We start from the raw sequence: 21,535 nt of genomic DNA, 5'->3' as shown, positions 1-21,535 counted from the left end.
TTATGTCACAAGCATCCCTTAGTAGCATTTCTTGTTTGCTGTTGTTTGCATCAAGTGGACACAAATACTGTGCAAGAACGATCCCTAAATTACACTCTTTATAACAAGCTACTGCCAAAAGTAAGATGTCTTGTGAAAGGTGTAATGCTGTACACAAAACTTCAATAGAAATGTAAGATGTTTTAAGAAAAAAGAAAACAAACAAACAAACAAAACCAAACCCCAAAACCCCCTCATACATAAAAGAAAAACCCTGAACTTGCAATTCCTGGTTTTGTTCACATGAAGGTACTGTATTAATTATGCTTAGAAAGTTGAAATAGGTTTTAGGTAGGTTTTACATCCAAGCCCTCATAACATGAGCGTGAGATTCTCTCTGAGTGGTGGAAATCACTGAGAGCCTCCATTACTGGCCAAGAACTAATTTCAAACAATATAAAATATTAAATAAGAGAAAAATCCCTAAATCAAATACTACAACTCATCTAGAACCCTTTACAAATTGCAAAGAATATTCTTTCACGAAAAGCAGATCAATTCCATCTTCAATTTGAAAGAGAATTTTAGATAGAGAAGTAGGAAAGACGAATGCCATGGTTAGACCAAGAACTAACTGGTTTAACTGGTAACTTAAATTTTGAAAGTTCATTATTTTATAATTTAAAAAAAAGGCATCATCAATAAGCCACTTCAATGAAGTCAATTCTTTCTTTCAGCACACAAACAGCAATCACTGCCAACAAAAATACATGTTGTAAAATTTCATTCTCCTCATCCCCCCAAACCCTTTAACATCTTCAGCCAATTTATCTACTGCTCCCCCACAGCAGGATTCCATGAGGATGAAGTGATAATCATAGACACACCTTCAAGTGTAGGAAGTCATTCCTAGACATGTCTGAAGCACATTCATTTAAAAGAATGACAAATTACCCACAACAATTCCTTCTGTACAAGGAACAACACAACATCTATTGTGGCAAGTTTGCTTAGGGTATTGATGCAGCTGAAGAGGTCAAATGCAAAGCTAAGAACAAAACTAGAGAACATTTTCTCACCTGTAGCTGCTGTTGCAAATGGGTGATTTCTGCAATTCTCAGTTCTCTAGATTTATTTGTACTTTCAATTTCTTGTCTTTGGGTAGACAGCCGACATCTGATATCCTGAAGCTTTCCCTCCAACTGATTTTTTTTATCATTCTTTAGGAAAAAAAGAAAAATATCTTTCTTTTTTACCAGATTGGTTTGTCATGCAAGTCAGGATCTCAAAAGTACTTTTATTCCATATTTAAAAGTTGAAATCACAGAAAATAAACATGGCCATATCACAGTCACTACAGTGCTCGCGTGTCTTATCTGCAACATGATCACTTACTAGAGCTTCCAGCTCAAATTCTAAGGTCTTCTTCTTGGCCTTCAGAACAACTATGTCCTCTTGTTCTTTGTTTCTTTGATTTAGTAGTTCTTGCCGACGATTACGCTCCCACTCAAGTTGCCGTTGCCTCTCAAGTTCCCGTTTTGCAGCCTGTAGCATTTTAATAAATACAAAAAAAATATGAAATATCTATTCTGAGAAACTATTCTAATCACTGATATTTATATTCTAATGTGCAATTAAAACATTAATATAAACACACTGCTAAACTTCGGACTAAACATGTGCCACTACTCAAGCACATGAATTGCTCAGTTGTTTAAATGCTCACTTGAAAACACTGGTGAAATGGGGCTTCATTGTATTAGCAGATAGGTGACTAAACAGAATATCACTCCTTTTTAATCAGCTTCCCACGATCCAATTTTCTGATTTAACAAGTTGTTTCATATTAAGACTTCAAGAACTCTCCAAGATAGCATCAAATCTCTTTCTGACCTCCAACATTAGACATTCTGCAGCTTTGCAAAGAATAAAATGCTACTTCACTGAATGCATCGTTATTTAGCAAAGTGAGAAAATAATAGCTTTTCAAGTTAATCAGTAGTGCTGGTTTTGGCTGGGGTAGAGCTAATGTTCTTCATAGCAGCTGGTATGGGGCTGTGTTTTGGACTGGTGCTGGAAACAGTGTTGATAACACAGGGAGGTCTTTGTTGCTGCTGAGCAGTGCTTACACAGAGCCAAGGCCTTTGCTGCTCCTCACGCCACCCCACCAGCAAGTAGGCTGGGGGTGCACAAGGAGTTGGGAGGGGACACAGCCGGGACAGCTGACCCCAACTGACCAAAGAGATATTCCCCACCATATGACATCAGCATATAAAGCTTGGGGAATAAGGAAGAAGGAGGGGACATTTGGAGCAATGGTGTTTGTCCTCCCAAGTAACCATTACGTGTGATAGCGCCCTGCTTTCCTGGGGATGGCCAAACACCTGCCTGCCCAGGGGCAGTGGTGAATGAATTCCTGGTTTTGCTTTGCTTGTTTGTGCAGCTTTTGCTTTACTTATTAAACTGTCTGTATCTCAACCCATGAGTTTTCTCACTTTTACTCTTCCGATTCTCTCCCCCACACCACTATGGGGGAATGAGCGAGTGGCTGTGTGGTGCTTAGCTGCCAGCTGCAGCTAAACCACGACACCAGTACGTGTTTTCTTTAACAAATTAACTCATCACAGAAAGTCACGAATGCCACCAATGCCCGTAAGTTTTTCTTTGATTTTCTAGCATCTCTTTATATCAAAGAAAAATAGTAATAATAATAATAAAGAAGTAAAAGGTTAGGAGTACATTGTCCTAGTTCTAAACGTCTCATCCATTCATTTCACATGAAAAATAAAGAGATAGTCAACTCTTTTCCTTACTTTCAAAAACCCAGAAATTTAAGTTCATTCTTTAAATGTTTGCTTACTAAAAATGACAGCAAAATATTTAGTGTAAATATTACATTTTGTTCTAATCAAACACAGCTGCCAGTGACATAACCACCTTTCTTTAATCCAGTTGGTTACCTCTCTTCTCTCTATTTCTTTCCTCCTTTCCTCTTCTCTCTGCCGTTCCAATTCCCGTTGTTTTTCCAACTGTTTCTCTAGCTCCAGTTGTCTTTTACGTTCTTGCTCCTGCCGCTCACGTTCTTTCCTTTCCTGTTCTGCCCGTTCCAGCTGTGCTAGACGCTCTTGTTCTTTGCGTTGCTGTTCCAGGAGAGCCTGCCTCCGTTTTTCGAGTTCTAGATTGCCACGTTCAAAGTTCTCCCGTTTTTTATCTTCAAATGTAACTTGAATGTGTGGAAACAGGGGGCAAAGGAGAATTAAACTCTGCTACTGAGTTAAAAAAAATAAATCTATATACGCTGAATCAAAGTGAAACAACCTTCCAACTGTACTAGATGCAGCTCTCAACTAGCTGTACAGCTAATTCTAGGTTATATCATTAGCATTTGTATTGTAGATCCCCTTAAACCCACATCCTTAGGAAATCAAGGTGTGAATTTTGGTTCCCATTCCTCAGGCTTCTAGGTTTTTCCACAAAGCCCAAACAAGTGGGTATAGTTTAGACAAACCATTCACCTACTAATCTTCTATGAGGACACAGGATTTGGAGATCCTCTATACATTTGACCATAGTAGAGGTAGAAGAATCAACACTTCAGTTACTACAAGGCAAAGAATTCAGCTGATGATGTTATCAAAAAGCCATTATGCAAATGACTAGAATGTATTTAAACTTTATATTCTCATAGGATTACTCATTACTGTCAGGAAAAGAAATGGTTTGCTTAAGTACTTGAGCAGCTGAAGTCACAAAGACTGGATTCCTGCAGATTCCCATCCTCATCACTGTCCTAAAAAAAATGACCTCAGTTCCAGCACAGGTTCCCTGACATTCTTCTGCACTATCAGGGATTGTCCATCCCCTGTTCCACATTCCACGGCCCCTCCCTCACAGTTCCTCCAAATTATTCTTTCCACTTCACCTTCTGCTTCTTTGCATACCCTGTATGCCCCATTCCCATACCCCATTATTCTACATTTCTCTCCCTGAATGCCCAGCACATACATTTTTGGCATGCAAGTCAAGAGATAGCACATATTTACTTCAAAGTGTGTACGCACTAATTATTTGACACGTTGGCCCGACATCTGCTGACCCAGTTGAATTCTTGTCTTTTTCTAAGTTTGGGCCCCTTTCTTATTGCCAATCACCAATTTTCATAAAACTTGAAAAAAATTAACCACTTTGACATCTGTCCAATTTATGTAAAATTAGCCACCGGGTTCAAAGAATATTAAGATACAGACTGATAGACAGAGAATGTGATTATAACCCCCACTGATTTAGGAAACCAAGCAAAAAGGTGGCGGAAGGGGGAAGAGAGAGAAAAAAACCCCAAACACATTTATGTCAAGGAAGTCAGTTAAAAGGAATAGGTAGACGGGCAAAACATTTGCCAGTAGCATGGACATTAAGATACCATGTTCAAGGCTCAGAAAACACATACCACTAAGAAGAGACACCAGGTTCTAAGATGGCTGCCCAACAAGCTAGTATGGTTACTCTGCATAATCAAGGTAGCTACCAGAGATAACAAAACAAAGTATAGCCAAAGTATGAAAACAGAAGAGAACAACTTCTAGCAAATTAAATACGTAGCTATTGGCTTGTGTTACTATGCTTAAGGGAAAGCTTCTAAGAGGTTATAAAAACCAACAACAAAAACTCTTTCAAGTGTCTCAAAAGAAAAAAACCAACACACCTAGCCAGATTTAGCAAAGCCAATAAAGAAGCAAGACAACATTCACTATTATAAGTGATCTTTAAAATGGACAATCTATACATCAAATACAGTAAAAGGCTTATACACTCTAGTCCCTCTTCAACTGAAAACAGAAACAGCTTTAAAACAAAAATAAAACCAAAAAATTAAAAGTAACAGGTTGCCAAACCCAGACAATGCTAATCCATAGTTCAAATACAAAATTAATGAATTACTAGCTGCGCTGTGCAATCCATCCTTTAATCAACATCAGTCCTGTAAGACTAGAAGATGACAAGTGCAACACCAGCCTTTAAGAAAAGACGGTATAATGATCCTGAAAGCTACAGACAAGTCACCCTGCTCCCACACTGGGCAAAGTAGCAGAGGCTACAACAGACAGTTAGTATACATGACTAAACATGGCACCATGGAAGAACCAATGCAGGAAAGAGCTACCTCTCAAGTCTAGTAGACCCAATTGTATCAATAACCAAGTTGAAATAGAAGATCAGGTCAACAGAAGAATACTTGCATGATTTCGAAGTCTAATAAAGAAACTAAGCCAAGTTTCTGACCTTCCTGACACTACAAACTGCATACCAAAATCCTCTGATTCCAGAGACACAAGACTTAGGCCTGAAAGAGCCAATATAAGAGAGTCAAATCTCACCTGTGACCAAATGTTTTGTTGTGAAACCTCAGTGAGGTCTGCTTCAGTAGCCCCTGCTATCTCCCTCCATCCTCCTACAGCCATAATTACCCAGCAGACTGCCAGCAGCTGTTAGTTATAAAATACAAACCAAAGACAACAGTTATATCTGAATTGCAGATCCCCTGAACTAATCTGGTATGGAAAGAGACAGGAGGTTCTTGGGAACTAACAAACAATTAAAAGATTAAGGGCTGAAACAAATTACCAACTTTCACAATGACAGAAAGATTCTCAGTAGCCTCCTTCAAAGAACTGTACTAGCAATTGTGCTGTTCAGTGTGCAACAATGATCTGGAACTGACTGAAAAGTAACAAGACAGCTTCTGGAGATGATGCCAGATAGTCACGGGATTAAAATAAAAACCTGACTGTGCAGAATCTGACAAAACTGAGTGATCTGGAAATAAAGAAGCAGAGGAAATTCAAATGTTAATGAACAGAGAGTAGTGTACATGGGGAATAAAAATAATCCTAACTAAAACCACACACAGTTATGAGTTCTAAAATGGTTGATAGATTTGTGGAAGGATGTTGGCATTACTGTGGAAAGTCTTCTAAAACATCAACTCAGATCTAAGCTGTGATCAAAGAGGCAATGAATGCAGTGTTAGGAATCAATTAAAAAACTGAAAACTAATTTAGAACAAAAGAGAAAAGCATTATTATGGCACTGTATAAATCTGTCACGTTGCTACATCTTCAACTGTGTGACATTCTGGTCATCTTAAAATGAAATAGAGCACAAGTAGATAAAGCACAAAGAAGAGTGAGGGGATGATCAGAAGTTTCCTAACATTTAGCATCTAGGAGGCTTTCTACCCTTTCCCCTCCCCTTTCTTTTTTTTTTTTTAATTTTATTTTCCCCAAAGCAGAGCTGCTAAAGCTTGTATAAAAAAACATATTGTTACACAGACTGCAATGAAACGGGCCTACAGGCCTCCCTATGTACATTGTCATCTTTTAAAGAGTACAAGTCAAAATTACACTCCACCTACGTCAGAAGATGGAGGTAGTAAAAAGTTTTCTTTGCAGAGGCTGCAAAGTGTTGCCTCTGTTGAAAGTGCATAAGCAGCCTGAATGTTGTTCATAACTTCATTGTCACTAACACAAAGGATGATGCAAGAGTCAGGAATTAGCTGGACCAAGCAATGCTTTGGTTATGTCTCTGACATGTCAGAAACTGATCTGGTAAGAAAACATTTCTTCATAAGCTTTTGTAACTCCACAGCATATAATCTGACACCTGTCTGATAACAGCATACAATACATCTCTATTTTTGCTTGCTCACCTGGTAATTTCTTTTCCACTTGCTGCTGTTCTTCTTCTAATGCTGGTTCTTCTGGTAACCTTTGGTCTACAGATACTGAACTTACAGCAGATATGCCACTACCAGAGCGTACTCTTCTGTCAATAAAATGATAATTCCAAGTTGCTTAAAAGCACCTATGTCTGCCAAATTTATTTACGTTTTAATGATGAAATAATAAATTAAATGCAATGATGTAATGTTTAATGATATTTAATGTTCCCTCAGTGTTGCCCCGATGATTTTAGCCAGCCATTGCCATTAATGTAACAGTATCCTCCAGGGTCCCAACAATACACACTGGTGACCTGAGAAACCTAGTTCAAAGTTCACAGCACCATGCAACTTATAGATCTGTTCAACCCTGTCCCCAAGATCTCTTACTTGTGATGAGTCTGAAGCTGGGGAAACACTGAATTAAACTACAGCAAAAGTTGCAAAGGCAGAGGAAGAGCTCACTATCGTCAAGCTAAAAAGAAGACCCCCACATGGAATAAACAAAAAAATTGTAATCAGGAGGGTACTTAAAGAACATGAAGTTATGGTTGTATGCAAACACTCCACTCCATTGCTGTTACTGTCTTTCCACCCATTTCTCCACAAAAAAGGTGAAATAGAGAAATAGAAATAATGACTCACCACTATTTACAGACACAACTGTATCAAAAGATGTCTGAATTTGCTACAGTGTAAATTCATAGCATGTTTTGAATTCCAATACATCCCATTTGGTCTACAGAAGTATAAGCTTGAACTTTAAATTTATATGGCCAGACTAAGTTTTAGAAGGTATGCTAGCATAAGACATTTGACCAAAACTGTATTCTTACAAGGAATTCTTGTTACTTCCAGCATCCAGTACTTGTAATAAAACCAAAAAGCTAGACAAGCATTTCCCAATGAGAAGGCACTCTGTGCCATAGATGCAGTACAAAAAGGAAAGGGGTCACATTTCAATCTCTTGTACTTTACACTCAGAGGACAGCTTTCCCAAATGAAACAAAAATTTAAGAGCGAGATTTCAGAATTATAATCAGTTACCTAAATGAAGGTGGAATATACTCTGGAGGCAGTACTGGTGGCAGTGGCTGACCAGACATAGCTACATCGATTAAGTGCATAGCCAGAATAAACTCTTCGGCTGTAAGTTTTCCATCTTGATCGATATCGGAAAGATTCCTTTTTAAAGGAAAGGTATAAAGTAAGTAAATTCTGAAATATTAAAAATCACTGTCAAAAAGCATAGTTTTAACATATTCAGTTCCAAATGAATTCAATTTTTCACTATTTTTTTCACACTACTTTGTTTCTTCCAAACAAATAAAAAGCAAAAACCAAATGCTTCACTATTTCTCAAGTTTCTCACGCATGTCTTCCTTGAAACTATCCTTGTAGCCATGGCTTCTACTTCACTCACTCTTTGAATGCTGCCTGTACCACATGCTATGTAAGTAATGTTAATCAGTGGAGTTTTCTTGAACACTTTGTGAACATCCACTACACAGTATCGTTTAGAGAAGAATCAGCTGTGTGGCAGAACTTTTTGGTTGGGTCTCCTTCTTCCCTGGAGGCTCCTATCTCATATTCCAGAGCACGCATTTGCATTAAAATCAAAGGCATTTGATTTTTTTCTTGATAAGCAAAAACATTTTACCATTACGCGCATATTAAAAAGTATGGAGTAACGTCTCTGGATGGCCTAAAATCAGTGCTCCAACAGATGCACAAAATGTTTTTACTTACATTAAGGTGGCATTAGACAAAATTTAACAGCCTAAACATCAGCTTTGTTTCTCTAGCATGTTGCACTCTAATCATGCAGTAAAGTCTCCCATGAAAAATTTGTGAAAAGCAAAGGTAAGCAATTGATACATTCTTTTGATGTCTCAAGGTACAGGACTTTGTTTATGGGATTTAAATTTGGAAGACAATTATAGCCCCATTTGATCCACGCTTGTATTCTTGAACTCCTCAGCTGGAGCACAAGAACAAGCCAGTATAATGTAAATCTAGCACAGAAGGATATAACTGATCAGCTATCCTAACAGTCTGGGTCCACTTCTTTGTTACGGAAATACCAAAACAGCTGCTACAGAATAGCTGACACCCTGCACATCAGTACTTCACTTCGTGTGCCCATGAGTCAGTGAATCCACCCCCAATACAGACTGACAAATCTTGCCTCAGAGAACAGCAACAGTGGTTCCACTGCCTGTCAGTCAGGATCAGGAAAGGGACCAACATTTAGGACAACAAAAGCTGTAAAATCTGTTCCTTATCTCAATAGACTTGGCAGTTCTGAATGTCAAAAATTAAAAGAGTTTAGAACTCCTGGAGTATGCTGACGTCGTTCCCCTGCCCACACAACCTACTTAAGTGCTGGCAACAAGCAGAGTATTTTTTTGGCTAATCATTTGCTTGATAACTGGGTTGATTTTTTTTTTTCCTTATAGTAGCTTTGTTACAAAACAGAGGAAGAGAGAGTGCTTTTTAAGATATAACAAAAACATTACTACTTAGCAAAGAAAGCAAATGCCATTGAACTGTCATGTTAGAGTGACAACACAGCTGACACCCTCATGCAGAAGTCAGATGGGTTAGTGAGTTGACAATGGTATTCAAGCAGAGACTTATAAAGTATAGAGGTTAATTAAAAATAAGTTGTAGAGGAAATTAAAAATATATAGAAGCAGCATGAGGGCCGTTTAAGTCACCAAAGATAACCATAAATCAACAATAACCAAGTACTACACAAGTAACAAAGTAGAAACTTTACACAGTACGTAGGAAAGCACGACCTTCCAAAGTATGAGGGAGGAGGGAGGCTAATCCATGTGACAATAAGAACACAAACTTCAGCAAACAAGAAGTTGAAAGGAGAAAGAGAAGCCAAGACAAATCCTTTTAAAATCCATTCTTTTAAACATATGTAACTTCAGCCCCTTGGAAATAAGCCCTTAGAAACTCGCATAAAAAGCAGACAAGCCCCGAAGAAAGTATGGTTCTGGATTAAGCTTTGTTTTGTACTACCTGTGCAAATGTGTAAGTTTCACTGGTGCTGTATCACATCTGGCCAGCAACGTGGAAGACGAAGGAGGCTGAACATTTGATCTGCCTTAAGCCCCCATAACTGAAACCCAACTTATGAGACGTCTAAGTGCAGAGTTTAAAAGATGCTCTTTTTCACTTTCGTGAAGTAATATTAATATAAGCATAGAAATGTAGGGGGTTTTTTATAAAGTTATACATTAAAAAGAGCAACATATAGTGATTTATCAGTAGAGGGAGATTGAAAAGAGAGAAAAACCCCACAGTATAGAGGTTTAAATACAGTTTCCGGTTTGGTAGAAATTGATAGATTTACTTTTACCATATTGTAGCCAGCTGAGCCTGGGGTAAACTTGACTGCATAAGAATAGTTCTTGCTTGTGGACCTAGCGAAGTGAAACAAGGATTAACAAACGAATAAGCAACCTTCCCTTTTTCTTGCATTACCAAGTAGCTACTGCTCAAGCAGAGCTTACCTCTGAATAGGTAACACTGAAGAGATGTTATTAGCATGAACAGTCTATACATACTGCTATCCCTAGGCCCCCTCCCTCTGGCCTCAAAAGGAAAATATTTTAAAAAAAAAAAATACATAACCCTTCCCTTCTCCACAACAATCACACAGATTTTTAAGAAGAAAAAAAAAAAAAAAAAAAAAAAAAGAAGTACAACCAAGCCAGTGTACCATTCTAGTTTCTTTCTGAAACTGAATAGGTACCCTCATTGGTGGATGAACTGAAGGCTGTAAATGGCCGCACAAGTTTTCACATAGCCCACTGTATGCTTTCTAGGAATCATTTCCCAGTATCAATGTACTTTGCAGAAAATAAAGAAAAGAAGGTGATAAAATGATCCCAGCAACAATAAATATTTGCTCCTAAACAAGATCATTAAGCAGCTGGGAGGTTGGAACAGAAAAAATTGATGGTGACAACAGAGAGAGATGACAGTCTCTTACTATCTGAATAGCATTCTAAATACTATTACAATTGGCCTTCTACAGTTTGAAAAAAGGAGACAACAAAAATTGTTTTGATACCTGTTAAGTGTCCACTCATTGTTTTATCATGGCTATTGAACAGCTGTCGGTACTTCAGTCTTGATGACTGAGGTACAGCCCACTCTGCCACAGGAGGCACACTAGAATTAGAAAAAGGAAAAGGCCAGGGGGGGATATAATTTTAAATTTAATCACATGAAGCTGGCAGGTACAACAGGATGAAATGCTGCACAGAGATCAAGTTTTATGCCTGAAATGGTTCTTTTCACAAAGATTCCCTTCTATTCCTAAAACCACAACAGCTTTGACTTCTTGTTTGAAAACATTTATCATAATTCAGTGTCTTAGAAGATGTTTTTTGGCACAGGTGAACAACAGGCCTAAGAGTTTTGTATTCTTCTTTACTAGCAGGGAATTAAGTAACTTAAACACTTTAAAGGAGCTAAAAGCTTTTACCTAAACATATAAAAAGAAATGCTTTACCACTGTCAACAGAAGTAATATCTCATTTTACCCTATCTTTAACTGGTTGTCTTAGCCAAACAACGCATAAGCTGATTAAGGAAAACAAATGTAAAATATGCTGAAAACATGCGAAAAAAGTGTGGAAAAGCTACACTCAAAAGCAATCAAAGTTTCTTGCAATGGAATAAAACTGACAAAATGTAATATTCCCAGTTCTAATTCATCCACATAGTCGGTTGAGTGCTGTTATTTGTAGCTATAATTTTTCCCATACCTGAAGGGAAATTTCAGTCTTCATACTGAAAAACAATAAGCACAGTTTTTCTGGTTTTAGGCATATTCAAACTTTGTCCTTTTTTGTTAAGGTTAAAAAAAAAAAAAGCCAGATTAAATAAGCATTTGTAAGAGCATACCAAATTACAGTAAAAAAAAAACCAACCCAAACAACCAAATCCCTTTTCCCTGGTTCACTAAGGAGACAGCATGGTAAGATGTTTCAAAGTTGATCTGAGAAGGATTATATGAATAATCTACTAATTGACCTCATATCCTATTCTCACATGACAAGATCCAAAACAGCTAATACCTCTATTTCAATTTTCTATTTCCAAACTATTGTGCTTTAATAATACTCTCTCATGGGAGCAAAGCAAAATCAAGCCACAATAATGAGAATAAGACTGAAACTTAAAAAAAAAAAGTTGATTATTTTAAGTTTTATCCATACGAATTCCTCCCTCACCAGTTTTGCTAGATTGGGACTTTCCACACACTAAGTCTACTTTTGTCTTACATATGTATGTACCTTGATCTGTGAAGGAGGTTACTGCGCATTAAGTAATGAAACTCTCCTTCATGGATACTTAAGTGGTAGTTTGGGAAAAAAAAAATGCTGGAGGACAAAACAGTTGACTCATGTATACCAAATACCATGAATGGCAAAAGTTCACTAGTGGTGACTCAGTAGAGTGATAAAAGCACTGCAAGTGGAATTCTGAATTTCACCCTTCTCAAAATTCAAACGAATTCTCAGCTAGGAAGAAAAAAAAAGCCAAACCAAAACAAAAAACCCCCAAACAACAAACTTCAACTTTACATTTCAATTTAATGGACTTAGCTCTTCTTCCTCCCTTTCCATAAACTCCGCAAATCAATTACCTTGCTATCTGTTTTCTCCAATATAAAACTGGAAGACACATGCCAGTTCATCACTCAGCATTAGCAGCAGTTGTGAAGGAATATCCCTTTCAGCGCTGGCAGATGTTTCAGAAGTTACTGAAGTAACTGCGATTGAGCTAAGGAAGCTCCAACCCCAGCCCAAGCAGATTCAGAGAACCATGCAATTTCACCTCAGAAAATAAGTCATCTCATCTGAGGTTCAGGCCTCTGTTGGCAATAAAAGTGACCAGCAAGATTCAGATATAGTTAACCCCCAAACCATGCTAGCACTCATATGTAATATCTAGAAACCATTTCAGCTGACGTTCCCTGAACTTCATTCATTGTAAATACTAAAAATTTTGTTACAGACAAAGTTGATAACTTCTTGTACCTCTGTATCAGAGCATCACTACTATGTTCCTGACAGTACTGGATTTCAAAGAGAGAGTTGTTTGTTTTGAAAGATTTTTAATCCTATTTGCCAATAATCAGTAGTGTCACTTATCTAATAGCAGGGCACAAGAAAAACCCGCAGAAGAAAAATGAAAATAAAAAGATATAATTAAATAATGTCCCAACCCTTTTGCTTCTCGCAAAAAAATCTGTAGTATAGACCTGTGAGAAAGTTTTGATTTACAAACACTTCGGGAAATTACTATCTTAACTCTTCTAATGAAGTTTTATTTTGTTAGATACATTTCTTCAGACTATAGTAAAATACATTTTGCCTGAGCATACATCTTCCTAGGCCTTGAACTAATCTAAAAGCCCTTCAGGTGATTTTTCATGCAAACTTGAAGAATATATAAGAAGCAGTTATGTGAAGTGCATTTAAATATTAAATATTTTGCTTTTAAAAATAATCCTAGAGTTGCTAATTTTAAAGAACATTACTTTCTATGTTTTCACACTAGCAGGAGTGCCTGTGCATTATTACAGAATGCAGATTATGTTTACAGCAGCAAATGCTTTTCTAAAAAATAAGTTTTCAAGAGTCTGAAAATGGTGTCAACACATACTGTAATAGTTAATTATTCTATTTCAATGATTCACTACTCATGGAGCATTCCTTGTAAAACCACAGCATTCTATGAAATCCTGAAGTAGTATGTCAGCAGGAATTGATTTCTGCAAGTAAATATTATTTCAGAAAACAACTTTGCAAAACAGAAGTTTTTCTAACTCTGGGGAAGTAGCTACACACATACATTGATTCCATACCAACTTACCTAGCCACATCAAATGATTGTGCCTTTTGCAGTTTTGCATTTAGCTGTGATCCTGGACCAGATCTACTAAAGGAAGAACTCTTTGGCAATGTGGCTGTAAATAAGAGAATACATGTATTTATTAGTATTAGCATTTTAAACTGTAGAATTTCAATGACATTCATTTAGTTCCTAAGATCAAATACAAGCACTATGGTTCTTTTGATGGTATCCCTTCTAAAAATATTAAGATAACAGTGTCTAACAAAATAGGTGAAAACACACAGGCACTTCTCTCACGTCTTTTCACTTTTGCAGTTTTATGCAAACACTGTTCTTATCAAATTATATTGTGATTAGTGTCAGAAATCATATGTGTTCCAGTATTTTAAAGTAATCCCAACAAATAGCAGCACTTGAATAGTTATAAATAGATAGGAGAGGACATATTTTTAGTTTATTGGCAAGCTACATTTATCACACTGCTGTTATAACAGGTTTAATATTCTGCTCAACACGACTGACTGTTACAGTATAGTATGTCCGTATTTCTTCTTTTAACTTTTATACAAACTAAACAATTTGCTAACAATTACATTGGGCTAAACCAAAGTACAGCCCTTACTTTAAAGAACGACTTTGGGTAAGTTAGAATGTCTACTGTTCTCTGGATCCAAAGAAAATCGCAAAATAGTTTGTTAATAGCAAGAGAGTAAACAGAGTCTCAGTATGTAGCATACCAGGATGAGCAAAAGCAGGCAGAGGCTGTATAACAGCAGGAGCTCCATTAGCCAGGGGAGGTACTGCTGCTGCAGGAACAGAAGATACTAATGGTGGAGACATTCCTACTACTGGAATAGATGCCATTGGCACTGGGGCAACAGTTGTAAGAGATGGCATGCTGGCAATGCCCCCAATACCTATGGGCAAGAAAAGGAGAAATTTTTTTGAATTTAGAGACTCCTAATACAATACAACAACTTAACTGCAGCCTGCAACCCAGTGGTAAATGCAGAATTAAAGAGCAGATTGAAATGGAAACTTCCACACACCCCTTGAAAGAACTCTTACAGTCTGCTGCACCATTAGCATGGCAGAGGAACATAAAACAATGCAGAGGGAACAACACACCACTTTATAATGTATGCATATAAGATCACACTGGATGCAACACTGACCAAAAAGGTCTATTAGCATTTGCTGAAGAAAAGAATTGTTTGCCTTGAACTAAATGAAGAGCAGCACTGTCAACTTCCAATGAGTAATGAACCCAAAGCCTACATTTAGCCACAGCTGAAAAGAACAAGCTTCAGGATAACTGCTTGCAGCCTATTGTAAAGATGAAACAGTGCAAAGCTAATAGGGCAAAGCACAGTAATGAGGTATTTTAGGTGTAAGCACAGTTGCATGGGTAAGAGAGAGGTTAAGGAGGTCCAGTCATGCCAATGGGAAGAATGAGGCTGTGTGCAAACAGCTGAGATCAAGTCTACACTGAATGAGGAAAAAAGAAAAAACACAGATTTTGCTGGTTTTCTCGGGGGTTTGATTTTATTATGCCTTTTCTCACGGGTTTGATTTTATTATGCCTTTTCTCACTTAAACTAGTATTTGTTCTGCTCAATTTCACTGATTTCTTACAGTCAAAAATAAAACTGTAAAACTTGTGGAAGCAACAACTGATCAAACAACAAAGTTGCACGCAATTCATCAAATGTGCTATTCCCTTTTCTTAAGGACAGCAGTGATTCTCAGGCACCAACCAACTTAAGTCACAGCAACAACTGAAACCGAAATACAAAGAACCTCTCACCACAGAATATACAGAACTTCAAGGTGTTAAACATGAGGTTCAGCTTCATTTTATTAGATTCCTCTCACTATCTCATTTTCCCTACTCTTTTCCTTGAAATGATGGTGACCTTGGCAGTACTAACCACGAGAACTGAGTGAGCAGCTGAACTAGCTGATACCAGTGCAGCACTGCTCATAAAATAAAAGCAAAGGGGTGCATTACTAGCATGATTTGTAAAAAGTCAAGAAAAACATAGCTAATCTTGCCAAAGCTGGAGATCCCTTAATGAAAAATAGGGACAAATAACAATAGTTTAAATAAAAACTCCATCGCTTTGGAACGCACTAGCCCTCCTATCTGATGCATCATTTTGCCCCACAAAATGCTTTTGTTTGGAACCACATGGGGAACAGTGTAAGACTGGAAGCAAACAGGACCTCAACTTCTGTTATTCAATATGGTTGGGTGCTAAAAGCTCATTTAGATCTTTTTTTTAAGCATGTGCACACACATGGAAGCATTTGGTTTTGAGTCCACATACCTTTAGAAGTACTTTTTCCTAAAATTTTATTTTAGAAACTGCAAAGCAATCAAATTCAACGTAGGTTGCTATAATACAAGCTAACAAGAAGGAAAACAAAGAGCTTACCAAATCCTGGTGCATTAGGCAGAGCAATAGGTGGCTGCTTCATGACAGGAGGCAGTGCAGATGGGAGTTGATAACCTTGTAGTTTTAATTTGATAAGTTTCATAGCTATTGAAAACTCCAACTGATCCATCCTCCCATCATTGTTCATGTCAGCTAGAGCCCTACAAAATACACAATTTTCACAGTTAGATTCATAAATTATGAACTTCAGGAACTGACCTAGGAGCATGCACACACACATGCATGTCTATTCAAGACTAATTAATTTCCATTCAAAATAGTTATGCCAGGCTAAAAATGCCATGAAACAAGACAGTGTTTAAACTGACAGTTTCTTGATGTCTTTCTTGGAGCAATTAATAAGTATTTTTAAAGTCACTTTTCAATGAGGAACTATAGTGAAGTATCTAGAAAAGAAGGATTAATTTAGTTCTACAAAAACTTTGCAAAATCACATAGATGAAACTATGGTACTACAAACAGTGCCACAGGGAATCAAATTATTTACTCTGCAAATCTGTACTTTAGCTACACTTAAAATAAAACATTGTTTAAATCTGTGCACTTTACTAAACACACTTACATCTGCAAGTGTACAAATGTGTTTTCAGTTAAACAATAGTACTTCAAGATAAAACACTGAGCCTAGACCTTGAATAAGCTTTCATGTAAAGTAGTCTGACTTAAACAGTCGTCTTTTTGTTTCTTCATTTGATGGTTAAGAAAAGCATGCTCAGCAGGGAACAGGGTTGGGAGGTTGGGAGGGGGGGTGGCGGGAGAGAAGCAGGAAGAAGAATGTTAGTTCCTGCAATTGCAAACCAAAAACGAGAGTAAATGCATATTAATAACGCAATCAGTTGTAAACTTAGTTTTAAACAGTATGCTTATTTTTTTGCATTCATGTGAAGAATTCAGTACACATTTCAGTATTGGAATAATATATATGTTTAAGTTCATGCATACATTTGCACATCACAGATGTGACAACACAAAGGACCCAGGCAGTCTAGTTAAACTAGATCTTTATTTCTGATCAAATCCCTGTCAAAGAAAGCTTACATGCAAAAAAAAAAGTTATCAAAGAAGTACTGCAATAAATTGACAGTTATTTATAATTGATACTTAAACAAGTAGACAGCCAGGTAAATGCAGTGGCAAGCATTCACAAAAAGAAAATCATCCCACCCCAACCAAAAAAAAGCAACCCTAGGAAAAGCCAGCGAAGAGGCAGATCCCAGCAGGGGTTGCCACAGGTCAACCATATATCTTAAAGAGTTTCCCCTGGTTTAGATCACCACTGGCATTTCCCCAAAAATGCTGACACTCCAACCCTTCCCAATAACTGTAAGACAGCATTTTCAGTGGTATAGCTGTCCTAATCCACCAGTTTTGATGTCAAGAGGCTAAATAACACTACTGAAAATGTGGCAGCAGTATTTAAAGAAGAAAGAGAAAGTCTGGTGAGGAAACTGTAGACTCTGAGGCTTACAGTTAAAAAGAAAAGTATGCATTGCACCACTCCCTGAGAGATGTTGAACTATTACATATATTTCATTGAAGAACAAGTTTTGGCTGTGAGAACTTCTACCAGTCATTTCCTAAAGTTTCATATCACAGCGAAGTTTAATTTAGACATAAAATCTGCCTGCTCTTCAGTAACTCTAAACCTTCCTCTAATTAACAAGTCTTTGGAAGCCTAAGTTTTGTCAAAACTGATTCTGGGACCCACACAGCATAATGTGATTTGGATTCAAGTTTCAGTCATGATCTCTTCATATGTGGTTCATTTGACAAATAAGCAGTTAAACTTCATATATGGTAGTCCAACCAGCAGAAGAGGGAAGGCCAACGTGGCAAACCTAGTTCAAATTTGGAATGGGTATCTCCTCTGCCTTGCAGAACACCACTGCTCTACAGTCTCAGCTTCTGATCACTCTTCCACAACGACCAAGCAACACACTGGTACCTCCTGATGTATTGGTAGGCTATGTTAAAGTGGAAGATGTAATGTTTTTGTCGTCACGCAACTTGCGGAGACAAGTGGGAGAACACCAGTGAAGGCAGAGGAGCCTCTCTCCTATGAGTGTTAACCAACAGCAAGGATAGACAGCAATAGCTGTTAATGAAAAATGTGTATTTCAAAATGAGAGCTATAGTTACTTGTACAAAATAGTTAAAAAACACAAAGTAGGTTTCTCATATTTTGTTACTGAGGTTATCCATCTTCTGTTGATTCTGAAGTGCGATGGCTTTCTCTGGATATAAAAATACTAAGAGTTTATTAGCTTCCATCATATATTTCTGTCCAGTGGGATGTAAATATCACAAGCCACTATATGCAAATCTGTAAACAGACTGCATGTATGCAGTATGTAGTGCTTTTCCTTCTATACAATGAAATGGGTATAAACCTCAAAAGGACATGTTTGCATCTCTCTGAAATTTTCTCTACATCAGAAATATTTATATGAATTTAAAATTCCTGTAAAAAGCCCAAATTCATTTTGAAGGAATTCACAGTTTAACTACAAAAATTTAAAAAATTCACTCTGTTTTTCAACAATAGCATGAAAGTGTCCCACAACATGCTGTAGAATTTTTGTTGCCCAAAATCATCACTTAGGCTTACAAGGAACAGTATTACTCAGTACATTTTAATTTTCTTCTTCATACACCTTTTACATTTTACAACCAAAACAGTTCATATAATGTCTATTAGCCATCACCTGTTTTATGTTTATTTAAAAAACCCCTTTTTTTGTGTTTCCAAACAGTGATGTTAGATTTCTAAAAATCTCACTTAGGACAAATCCATGCTGCAAGTCTTGCAAACCCAAAACATTCAAGAGGCAAAAGGTATTTGGAGTTTTAGAACGTCAGAAACTTAATGGCTAAATGTATTTTCTGAAGTGCTCCCTTTTGTGGGTTTTGCACTAGAAAGTAAACCAGCATACAGTGAATGAATACCAAGGGTAAGAAAGCCTCATTAGAAAATTACAGAGTATTAAGGATAATGGAAACCAGGAGCAGATAATTAGCTTCATTTTAATTGATGCTTACAAGCAGACACCACACCTTTTTGAAGGCAACTAAAGAAAATTCAAAAATGGAATGTGTGGGGTTTTTAACGAAAGCTTAGTTCAACACTTGATTAGTCATTCTTCTGTCAGATGGCCAGCGGAAACGGGCAGTGAAAACTAGGCTTATATAGCTAGCGAGCTGAGCATGTGCATAGGAACAAAGCTAGAGAAATTGATCTGGATAAACCTATTCTAGCAGATTTTTGACTGCACTCCAAGCAGTCAGTGGTCTTCCCAAAGACAACTAGTTCCTCAACATACGGAGAAGTCAGTCAGCTCCATAGTGACCAACTGGCACCAACAGCTCAAATAAATAGTCACAATGTTCTTCACATCTTTGCATTTAAGGAAAGTAATTGCACCAGTTGTATTTAAAATAGTCTTATTTGTTCAAGCTAAGTGGCTTCCACACCTGCAAATACTTTGATTTATAAAATTTAAGCCTTTCTGTTACTAAAGCACAGGCAGAGTCCCTCAACCTGTCACATGCAGTAAGAGTAAGTATCACACTGTAGGTGACCTTGATTCTCCAGACACTATTTACAGTGTACTGCTAGAACACAATAAGTTTTTGCATTCTACATGAGAAAATATTAATTGTCCAGTAATAATAAACTTTGATTTGCACCAGTCTCATTGCTTTGAGCTCCTATTCACATAATTGTCAGTAGCTTTTAATTTAACATCTGACCTTCTGTTCCTCATTTACTCTATGTCAATAGCTTTGTTATTTAAATTAACAGCACAAATTTCAGTGAGGAAAAAATATGTACACACTACAGAATTTATACACATTTACAGCATGCTAACAAAAATCACCTTTCGTCTGACAAAATTTCCATTTCTAATTACTGAACCTAGTGTCATGCTGTTAGATTACAGTGCTATTTTGGAATAAACATCACCTTAAATACAGTGAGTGGCTGACAGTAAACACTACTTAATTTCACTGTTCTGCTTCTAATGAAATTTGGAAGAATGTAGTGTCCTTTAATTTGTTTCACTTAAGGTCTGGCCAGAACCAGTGCAGAGCAGTAAATGGAATAAACATTGAATAAATATTTATCATATTTTATGGAACAGGGCTGTGTTTATAACAAGGGTTTTCTAATGAGAATAGCTGCAGTGGGCTTCATCACTATGCTAGGTTTCAGGTGCTGACAAAATTCTTCTCCTACAGATCTTTTCCTCCTCCTTTCTCTCCTCTTTTCTGCAGAACGTAAAACCAACTTGATTATTTTTGCATTTATGAGGTGCAGAAACTGAGCACGTGCAGGTTTTTTCCATCAAACATGGTTATGATTAGCCTACAAAACATCTCCATGAAAACAGCAGAGAGCATTAAAACAAGGAAACCTTGCAGTTCAAACAATCTGGATTTATTTAGCTTTACATTCCCATATGATATTATACAATCCCATACTGCATTATAAAACTCAGCCATACTGGGAGAAATTAGATCTTTAGCATCAGCCACTTAATGCATGTATAGTAAGAGTTACAACTCACAGAATTGCCACTCATAATCTTTCAGTCCCACACTTGGACACAAATTTAAGAATTAAGCGAAGGAGTGAACCGTATGCCAGAAATAGGTAAGTCAACCAATGGCTTTAGTCTATCCTGAAAAAATAAGTAACTCTAAATGCATGAAAAACAGATGGCACTGATTATTTTAAGTTTTCATTTAATACCAGAGAGACAGGCTACACAGAAGATGCTTTTTGAGGCCATCATTCATAAGGGCTTTAAAAGAAAGCCAGATTATTGCCTACTTAAAAACAGTTATCTTCTGAGCCACTGCAGTCTCAATTCAAAGCCTACTTAGAGGCTTCCTTATAGATTACCAGCCTGGCAGACTCCAAAGCTTGTAAAGGGCAGAACAGTAAAGAAGTTGTCATGACAGACCATAGTAACTCCACTAATTTGCTCCACTGAGGTCCCAAAGACTTCTCTTTTCTTAAATGAATGATGAGCAGAAGGGACACAGGAATTGCCAAGGCTAAAAACCATGGAGCTTCTACTTTTAAGAAACATGAATTCTGGGGAAGCTTTGATTAATAGTAGAAATTAAAATAAAATACATTCTCCTTAGAGTCTCATCTTAGAAAACAATTACACCAACTGCAGAATATTCTCAAAGAAGCTCTTGAGGCAGAAGACATTTAACTGGTACTTCAGCTAGCTAGCATTTCTTGAAGATCTAGTGAAAATTATTTTTTCATGCTACAAAAATGGCAATTCAATTTTAATTAAAATTAAAATATAAGACAGCAAAAATCCTTATACTGATCATTTATGCAAACAAAATTCTCTCACTTGTGAGATAATACATTCAGAAACTCATAAAGATAGAGGATTTGATTTTTCTGCAGAGCACTCTGAAAGCAGTATGGCCAATCAGTCATTAGGCCAATCCCCCCTGCGGT

At 37.1% G+C, this 21,535-nt stretch overlaps 1 protein-coding gene across 8 annotated transcripts in view; it reads right to left on the bottom strand.

Moving 5' to 3' along the window:
* The window catches only part of ITSN1 (intersectin 1), a 145,605-nt gene that overhangs the window by 82,417 nt on the left and 41,653 nt on the right, over positions 1-21,535 (bottom strand). For 6 of the 8 annotated variants that reach the window (XM_075771243.1, XM_075771268.1, XM_075771300.1 and 3 more), the window contains 10 exons: positions 16,027-16,187; positions 14,326-14,505; positions 13,607-13,700; positions 10,791-10,891; positions 10,074-10,137; positions 7,745-7,882; positions 6,686-6,801; positions 2,940-3,202; positions 1,375-1,524; positions 1,059-1,199 (listed from right to left, as the gene is read on the bottom strand). In XM_075771243.1, coding sequence (XP_075627358.1) covers positions 1,059-1,199; positions 1,375-1,524; positions 2,940-3,202; positions 6,686-6,801; positions 7,745-7,882; positions 10,074-10,137; positions 10,791-10,891; positions 13,607-13,700; positions 14,326-14,505; positions 16,027-16,187 — 1,408 coding nt within the window. The remainder of the gene's footprint in view (positions 1-1,058; positions 1,200-1,374; positions 1,525-2,939; positions 3,203-6,685; positions 6,802-7,744; positions 7,883-10,073; positions 10,138-10,790; positions 10,892-13,606; positions 13,701-14,325; positions 14,506-16,026; positions 16,188-21,535) is intronic. The other 2 variants (XM_075771283.1, XM_075771276.1) reach the window with 1 other exon arrangement.

This window comes from Balearica regulorum, chromosome 1 (assembly GCF_011004875.1).
Source record: "Balearica regulorum gibbericeps isolate bBalReg1 chromosome 1, bBalReg1.pri, whole genome shotgun sequence".
NCBI lineage: Eukaryota > Metazoa > Chordata > Aves > Gruiformes > Gruidae > Balearica > Balearica regulorum.
Note: the sequence above shows the minus strand (reverse complement) of the source record. Positions and strands in the feature narration are given on the sequence as shown.